The sequence below is a fragment of the Myotis brandtii genome, unplaced genomic scaffold (assembly GCF_000412655.1).
Source record: "Myotis brandtii unplaced genomic scaffold, ASM41265v1 scaffold179, whole genome shotgun sequence".
Taxonomy (NCBI): Eukaryota; Metazoa; Chordata; class Mammalia; order Chiroptera; family Vespertilionidae; genus Myotis; species Myotis brandtii.
Window position 1 is genome coordinate 4111325 of NW_005356635.1, and position 8812 is coordinate 4120136.

The 8812-nt window shown below is 47.3% G+C and overlaps 1 protein-coding gene across 1 annotated transcript; it reads left to right on the forward strand.

The window, feature by feature from the left end:
* The first annotated feature begins 585 nt into the window (after window positions 1-585).
* LOC102263290 (40S ribosomal protein S24) lies at window positions 586-1112 on the forward strand. The gene has a single exon (XM_005863467.2). It carries the CDS (start codon window positions 621-623, stop codon window positions 1011-1013), a length of 393 nt encoding a protein of 130 aa, XP_005863529.1. The 5' UTR covers window positions 586-620; the 3' UTR covers window positions 1014-1112.
* The last annotated feature ends 7700 nt before the right edge of the window (window positions 1113-8812 follow it).

An 8812-nucleotide genomic window follows, 5' to 3' on the forward strand; every position in this document is an offset into this window, starting at 1 on the left:
CTACAAAACCAAAGAATAACTGTGACTAGGGAAAAAATACGTGTTCAAAACTTAAGAAAACTTCAGAGGTCCCTCATTGCACCTGCCTTGTAGGGAAAGCTGGGTTAGCTACAGATTCGCAGAAATTACATAGAAATAAATGAACACAGCACAGAGGATTCTACTCAACATTAGAGCCATGATCCAGCTTGCCTATCGTGTTGCAGAGACTGTGTGCACAGAGGGGAAGAAAACACTCTTGTCTTTGAGGTCAGTCTGTTGCAGGAGTTCTCAACCTTGGCTGTCCACTCAGATCACTAGGGAGTTTTGGGGGAAAAAAAAAACACTGATGCACCATTGGTGGGGATGTAAAATGCTGAGATCACTATGGAAAACCATGTGGTGGTTCCTCAAAAACGTAAAAATATAATTACCATAGGATCCAGCAATTCCATTTCTGAATATATACTGAAAAGTATTGAAAGCAGGGTCACCCATGTTCATAGCAGCATTATTCATAATTGCCAAAAGGTCGAAGTAACACCCAAGTGTCCATTGACGATGAAAGAAAAACAAAATGTGGTATAAAAATAAAAGGGAAGCTCTTTTCCTCCCTGGCTGCTTGAAGACCAACCTTCATCATGAATGACACGGTAACTATCTGGACTGGGAAGTTCATGACCAACAGACTCCTTCAGCAGAAGCAAATGGTCATTGATGTCCTTCACCCTGGGAAGGCAACAGTACCCAAGACAGAAATCCGGGAAAAACTAGCCAAAATGTATAAGACCACACCTGATGTCATCTTTGTGTTTGGATTCAGAACCCACTTTGGTGGTGGCAAGACCACTGGCTCTGGCATGATTTATGATTCCTTGGATTACACAAAGAAAAATGAACCCAAACACAGACTTGCAAGACATGGCCTATATGAGAAGAAGAAGACCTCAAGAAAACAGAGAAAGGAACGAAAGAACAGAATGAAGAAAGTCAGGGGGACTGCAAAGGCCAATGTTGGTGCTGGCAAAAAGTAAGCTGGAGATTGAACTACAGAAGGAGTAAAGATTCTTTGGTGACTTTATCTGTGATGGTTGTGCAGATTTTTCATGAGAGGATTAATAAACTATAAACTTAAAAAAAATAAAAGGGAATATTATTTGGTTTAAAAAAGGAAGTAAATTCTGACGTATGATACAACATGGATGAACCTTCAAGACATTATAACTAAGTGAAGTAAACCAGTCACAAAAAGAGAAATACTGTATAATCCCACCTATATGAGGTACCTCAAGTAGTCAAATTCATAGAGGCAGAAAGCAGAGTGGTGGTTGGCAGGGGCTGAGGGAAGGGGGTAATAGGGAATTATTGTTTAATATTTATGGAGTTTCAATATCACAGAATGAAAAGAGTTCTATGGGTGGACAGTGGTGACGTTAGCACAGCACTGTGAATGTACTTTATGCCCTGAACTTTACTATTAAAAATGGTTAAGATTGCCCTGGCTGGTGTGACTCAGTGGTTGAGCTTCATCCCAGGCACCAAAGGTTGCTGGTTTGATTCCCAGTTAGGGCAAATGCCTGGGTTGTGGGCTCATCCCTGGCAGGGGCTGTGAGGAGTCAGCGCTGATGTTATGCTCTCACATTGATGTTTCTCTCTCTCCCTCACCCTTCCTCTCTCTCTAAAAATCAATGCATATTTTCTTAATAGTTAAGATGGTAAATTTTATGTTATGTGTATTCCATCACAATTTATAAATAAATAAGTAAATAAAAGATAAATTTTTAAAAACACATACTCTACTTCTAGAGTCTGATTTAATTGGTATGGAGTACAACCTGGGCATGGGGATTTATTAAATTGCCCAGGAGATTCTAATGTGCAGCCTAGTTTGAGAACCATTTCTGTGGAATGTAATAGCCATTGGTCTACAAAGTACTAAATCTGGAGCTACAATACCTGGGTTCTTCATCATATAAAACCACATGAGTGCTTTAAACTGTGCTAAGCCTCATTTTATCTCTTTACTAGAGTCCTGGTGCATGAAATTCATGCACAGGTGGGGTCCCTAGGCCTGGCTGGTGATCAGGGCTGATCATGTTCCCCGCCTCCCCACCTGCTCCTTCCCTCACTGCCCGCATCCACTGCCACCCACCCCCGGTTCCCTGTCCCAGACCAGAGCCCGCTCAGAGGGAGGAGCTGGGAGGTTCGTTGGCAGGCCCCAAATCAGGCAATCGGGGCCTGCCGGCCAGGGGAGGGATGGAGGGAGGGACCCAGGAGGTTGGCTGCCAGCCCCAATGAAGGAGGCGGCCCTCAGCACCCCTGGGAAAGGGGCCGTGTCTGCTACCACCCACTCCTGGTTCCCTGTCCCAGCCCATGGGGGAGGGACCGGGAGGTTGGCTGCAGGTCCTGATCTGGCGATCAGGAGGGACCAGAAGGTTGGCCGGCAGGCCCCATTGGTGATAGGGGCCTGTGGGCTGGGGGCAGCTTCTGCATTGAGTGTCTGCCCCTTGGTGGTCAGTGAGCATCATAGAGACCGGTCGTTCTGGTTGTTCCATCCTAATGGTTGCTTAGGCTTTTATATAAACTGAGTGGCCAGATTATTATGACCACCCCATCAGTACTTCATTGGGCCACCTTTTGCCTTCAATACTGCGGTGATTCTTCTTGGCATTGACTCCACAAGATGTTGAAAGGTGATGCGAGGAATCTGACACCATGCCTGATGAATAGCACTGTCCAGTTCTGTGAGATTTGATGGTTATGGAACCAGCTGCCTGATGGCTCTTTTAACTTCGTCCCACAAATGCTCAATTGGATTGAGATCTGGTGATTGGGGGGGCCACCTAAGCAAGGTAAAGTCTCCCTCATGTTCTTGAAACCACTCCTGCACAATACGAGCACCGTGGCATGACGCATGTCTTGTTGGAAGAAGCCATCTCCATTGGGATACGCCATCAACATGATAGGATGAACTTGATCAGCAACGATACTTAGGTATGTTGTGCTATTCAGACGTTGTTCCACACGAATTACAGGGCCCAAATCATGCCAGGAAAGCATGCCCCAAACCATAACACTGCCCCCACCATCTTGAAGGGTTGTACTCATGCATGTGGGGTGCATGTTTTCATGCTGTTTCCGCCAAATTCTCACTCTGCCACCTGCATGATGCAACTGGAAACGTGATTCATCGGACCACATGACTTTTTTCCAATGCTCAACTGTCCAATCCTTGTGTTCCTGTGCGAATTGGAGACGTTTTATCTTGGTAACTGCAGATAGCAAAGGTGTTCAAACAGGCCTTCGGCTATTTTGCTGATACTCGCTCCATGGCTCTGAGCGCCAACAATCATCCCACGTTCAAAGGCTGTTAAATTGCATTGTTTACCCATATTTTCAGAAAAAAATCACTTTTACTGTCACGGTAAACAACCTGCTTCCCTATTTATAATGGTCTGGCCCTTTAGCAACTTCAGCATGAAATTATAGCTAATTTGCCTACAAACGTCAGGTGGTCATAATAATCTTGCCACTCAATGTATATAGACTAGTGGCCCAGTGCATGAAATTCATGCATGGGGGGGTTGTTTCTCAGCCTGACCTGCACCCTCTCCAATCTGGGACCCATTGGGGGATGTCCGACTACCAGTTTAGGTCCAATCCCACAGTCGGAAATCCCTCGTGCAATCCAGGACTGCTGGCTCCTAACCACTCACCTGCCTGCCTGCCTAAATGCCCCTAACCACTCTTCCTGCTGGCCTGATCGCCCTCCATTCCGGCCTGATCACCCCTAACTGTCCTCCCTACCGGCCTGATTGCCCCCAACTACCACCTCTGCCAGCCTGCTCACTCTCAACTGCCTCTGTCTGCCAGCCTGCTCGTCCCCAACTGCCCCCCCCCGCCAGCCTGCTCATCCCTAATTGTACCCCCTGCCTGCCTGCTCGCCCCTAACTGCACTCCCCCACCGGCCAACTTGTCCCCAACTGCCCCCCCTGCCAGCCTGCTCGCCCCTCATGGCCCCCCCCAATGGCTTGGTCGCCCCACGCAGCCTGCTGTTCAGTCATTTGGTCGTCCCTCACTAACCCCGCTGTTGACCTGGTAGTAGGCAGCCATCTTGTGAGGGCATGAGGGTTAATTTGCATATTACCTCTTTATTATAAAAGATACCAAATTCTCATCTCTTTGCTCTATTAACTCGAAGAGTCCATTCACTCACTTATCCAACAAATAAATGTTGAGCAACAAACAGTGAATATACAGCAGGCACTAATCTGGGCTCTTAAAAAAGGATACAAAACAAAAATGGTGCCTGCCCTCAAGGAATTTACATTCTGGTGAGGATGATAAATGAACAAGGAAGTAGAAAATCTAATTACGAATGAGAAATTCTCTTAAGAGATTTAGTGTTGAAGTCAGAGAGTACTGAGGCCTTAGTTTTCTCATGTATAAAATGTAAATAATGAGACTTTTATAGAGTTTGAGGATTCAACGAAACAAGACAATGTAGGTAGGTTTCTAAAACAGTGATCTCAGTAACACCATGGCTTTGTCTGGAAGGATGTCCAGAAGGTCTCCTGGAAGGTCTCCTGGTCTAATTAGCATATTACCCTTTTATTAGTATAGATGTATAAATTTACATGGCAAATCCACCCATGGTGTGCTGAAAGGATTCACTTTAAGTTAGACTATGCAAAAGGATTTTATATCTTAATAATCATAAGACATACTTAGGTGACAGAAAATAACAAGCACACAGAGATCATTTGCTTTTCTCACTGACATCTAGAGTTCATACAACTCCCTAAGTGAAATGAATCCCTCTTCCCCTCCCTCAAGTCTCATAGAACCTATTAGCATCTATATTTTAGCACCAATTCTGTATCCAAGTGGCCTGTGGTTGTGTCTGCTACTCCACAGACCTTGTCCCAAAAGGCAGGCCATGGCTGATTCATCACTTCAGGCCTCACTGTGCCTAGCACACAGTGGGCGTTCAATACACATTTGCTAGCCCTGGCCTGGTAGCTCAGTTGGTTAGAGCATCGTCCCCATATGCCAAGGTTGTGGGTTCTATCCCCAGTCAGGGCACATATAAGAATAAACCAATGGCCCTGACTGGTGTGGCTCAGTTAATTGGCGCATTGTCCTGTACACCCAAAGGTAGCAGGTTTGATTCCCGGTTAGTGCATGTACCCAGGTTCTGGGTTTGATCCCTGGTTGGGGTGTGTGTGTGTGGGGGGAGGGCGGGGGCAAACATCTCTCTCACATTGATGTTTCTCTCTCTCTTCCTCTCTCTCTCTCTCTCTCTCTCTCTCATCAATCAAAATAAATAAATGAGCAAACATGTGCTAAATCAGGTTGAACTGTACTACTTAACAGCATGTAAACCTGAGGCATTTAGTGCATGTCAAATATGTCCCAGTCACCAGCAGATGCATTACTCCAAGGACAAGATTTATTTCCATAAATAATAAGTTGAATACACACAGAGCAAGAATGGTGGCCCAAAGGACAAAGAGATACTGTGATACATACATGAGGTCACAATCTAAACAAAGGCCCTGCTGCTCCTGACACCCAAGCCACTCAACCATATTCTTCTATTTTAGTGCAAATGCCGTAGCTATAAATGAGAAGGGTTAGCTGGTATAAGTCCAAAATAATAACACATTTTTATAAAATGCAAAGGTATTTTTCCTTAAAATTTTAGGAGATATAAAAGCAGTGAGATGGGTCAACACTCCCAACACACAAGGTCATCTACCGCTGAAATATAAAAAGGGAAAGACAAAACCCACTGCTCCGTCCCATCATTGTTATCCCCCTCTTATTAAGGGCATTGGTTCAAGATATAAGCAGCTCAGAAAGGATGCAAAGGTATTGTGTAACTTCACTTGGGCCCCATAAACTCCAACCAGAAATATTAATTTGGGAAGAGATAAGGGGAAATAAAATTACCATTTTTAAAATTTATTTATTTTTGTTAATCCTTACCCAAGCATATTTATTCCATTAATTTTTAGAGAAAGAGAGAAACATTGATGTGAGAGAGACACATTGATTAGTTGCCTCCCACACGTGCTCCGACTGGGACTGGGGATCTAACCTGCAATCCAGGTATATGCCCTTTGCTGGGAATCGAACTCATCACGCTTCAGAGAGTGGGCGGACACTCTAAGCACTGAGCAAAACCGGCCAGGGCAAATTACCATTTTTTTTGTGTTTGCTATATGCTAGTTTCTTTATTTTCTTACTAGAGGCCTGGTGCACAAAAATTTGTGCACTCAGGGGGTCCCTCAGCCTGGCCTGTGCCCTCTCGCAATCTGGGACCCCTTGGGGGATGTCCACCTGCTGGCTTAGCCCCGCTCCCTGGGGAATCGGGCCTAAGCTGGCAGTCAGACATCCCTCTGGCAGCCCAGGAGCCCTCGGGGGATGTCCACTTGCCAGCAGGGAGCAGGCCTAAGCTGCAGTCGGACATCCTTAGCGCTGCTGAGGAGGCAGGAGAGGCTCCCGCCATCACTGCTGTGCTGGCAGCTGGCAGCCTGGCTTGTGGCTGAGCAGAGCTCCCCCTGTGGGAGCACACTGACTACCAGGGGGAATCTCCGGTATTGAGCGTCTGCCCCCTGGTGGTCAGTGTGTATCATAGTGACCAGTCATTCCTAGTTGTTCTGCTGTTAGGGTCAATTTGCATATTACCCTTTTATTATATAGGACTAGAGGCCCAGTGCACAAAAATTTGTGCACTCAGGGGGGGGCTGATGGCTGTTTGCAGGCTGGCCACAGCCCCTTCAGGTTGGGGGTCCCACTGGGGTGCCTGGCCAGTCTAGGTGAGGGGCTGAGGGCTGTTTGCAGGCTGGTCAAGCCCCCCAGTGGGGACCCTCACTCCTTGAGGGTGTGGCCAGCCTGGGTGAGGGGCTGATGGCTGTTTGCAGGCTGGCCACAGCCCCTTCAGGTTGGGGGTCCCACTGGGGTGCCTGGCCAGTCTAGGTGAGGGGCTGAGGGCTGTTTGCAGGCTGGTCAAGCCCCCCAGTGGGGACCCTCACTCCTTGAGGGTGTGGCCAGCCTGGGTGAGGGGCTGATGGCTGTTTGCAGGCTGGCCACAGCCCCTTCAGGTTGGGGGTCCCACTGGGGTGCCTGGCCAGTCTAGGTGAGGGGCTGAGGGCTGTTTGCAGGCTGGTCAAGCCCCCCAGTGGGGACCCTCACTCCTTGAGGGTGTGGCCAGCCTGGGTGAGGGGCTGATGGCTGTTTGCAGGCTGGCCACAGCCCCTTCAGGTTGGGGGTCCCACTGGGGTGCCTGGCCAGTCTAGGTGAGGGGCTGAGGGCTGTTTGCAGGCTGGTCAAGCCCCCCAGTGGGGACCCTCACTCCTTGAGGGTGTGGCCAGCCTGGGTGAGGGGCTGATGGCTGTTTGCAGGCTGGCTACGGCCCCCAGCCACCCAAGCTCCCAGTGGAGGCTGGCTGGAAGCAGGTATCTGGGATTTATTTGTCTTCTATAATTGAAACTTTGTTGCTTTTAGCGGAGGCCACAGCTGGCCAGGGCAGGCGGCAAGCTTGGCTTCCTCCATCGCCGGGGCAACCAAGCCTCCTGCTTGCTCCTGCTTGCTCCAGCTTTGTGGCTGCCGACTGCCATCTTGGTTGAGTTAATTTGCATATAGTTGCTCTGATTGGCTGGTGGGCATGGCTTGGGGCATAGCGAAGTTATGGTCAATTTGCATGTTTCTCTTTTATTAGATTAGATTAAATTCTTACAACAATGAAACCAGATGGCAATATGTTCAGTTACAAATAATAGAAACACTGACCTAAAGTGACTTAAGCAAATAGGATTTCTTTTTCTCAGATATAAAACCCTGGAGGTAGGAGCTGCTGGCACTGGCTCTGGGACTCTCCTGATCACTTCTTTATGTCTATTGCCTCTTAGCCATAAGATAGGAGCTCTAAAGAGATCAATCAAAGGACTTGTATGCATGCATATAAGCATAACCAATGGACATAAGACACTGAGGGGTAGGGGAGGCCAGGGGATTGTCAAGGGCGGGGGGGAAAAGGAGACATATGTATACCCTTTGTAATACTTTAAGCAATAAAACAATTTAAAAAAATAAAAATAAATAAAAAGATAGGAGCTCTAGCTTCAGACATCACAGCAATCGATGTTCAAGGCAAATGCTGTCCCAGAAAGGCACTCCCACCGACTTCTGCTTATGGCTGACTGAGGTTCGGTTCTCTACAGTCTCAAATGGGGATTCTTGTGCCAGTGACTTACTGAGGGGGTGTTTTCAGTAAAAATTTAAGGAAGTAAAGGAAGCCGTGTACAGCAGAGGGAAGAAGTTAGGCAATGATGAGGGCTCAGCCTGATCCTACCACAGAGTCATCCCATATTGAGGCAAGAGGTTCTGGCTTTGGAATCCCCATATCAGTCCATCATTGGCTGCAGGCTGCTTAGGATGTGTGGCATCATCTCCTAGTCATTTCCAAAGAAGGCTCCTTTGGTTGAAAGCACCTTGGGCATAGGCATGTTGTCCCAGTAATGGAGAGCTGGACAGGCCACCAAACAACATCTTCTACAATCTTATGGTCCAAAACAAGATTGCATGGTTGCCTCTTTAGTTAACAAGCTGATTGCAGCAATGACCCTGGACCAAAAGGGGATATCTGACCCAATCTTAGATGATCAAATGCTCTTCCCTGGAATTTGACCCAGGTTTGTTTAAATCCTGTCCTCTAAACAGTAGATAGGTCAAGGGAAGTAGTCCTTCCTGGGACAAAAGAAAGGACTACTTGGCATTGTGCCCCTCCCTTCTGGAATCAGCATCAGAATTTGATTTTGACCATCCA

Bases quoted from the DNA above. Each gene is read 5' to 3' on its own strand.
- LOC102263290 (XM_005863467.2), top strand. From the start codon at position 621: ATGAATGACACGGTAACTATCTGGACTGGGAAGTTCATGACCAACAGA.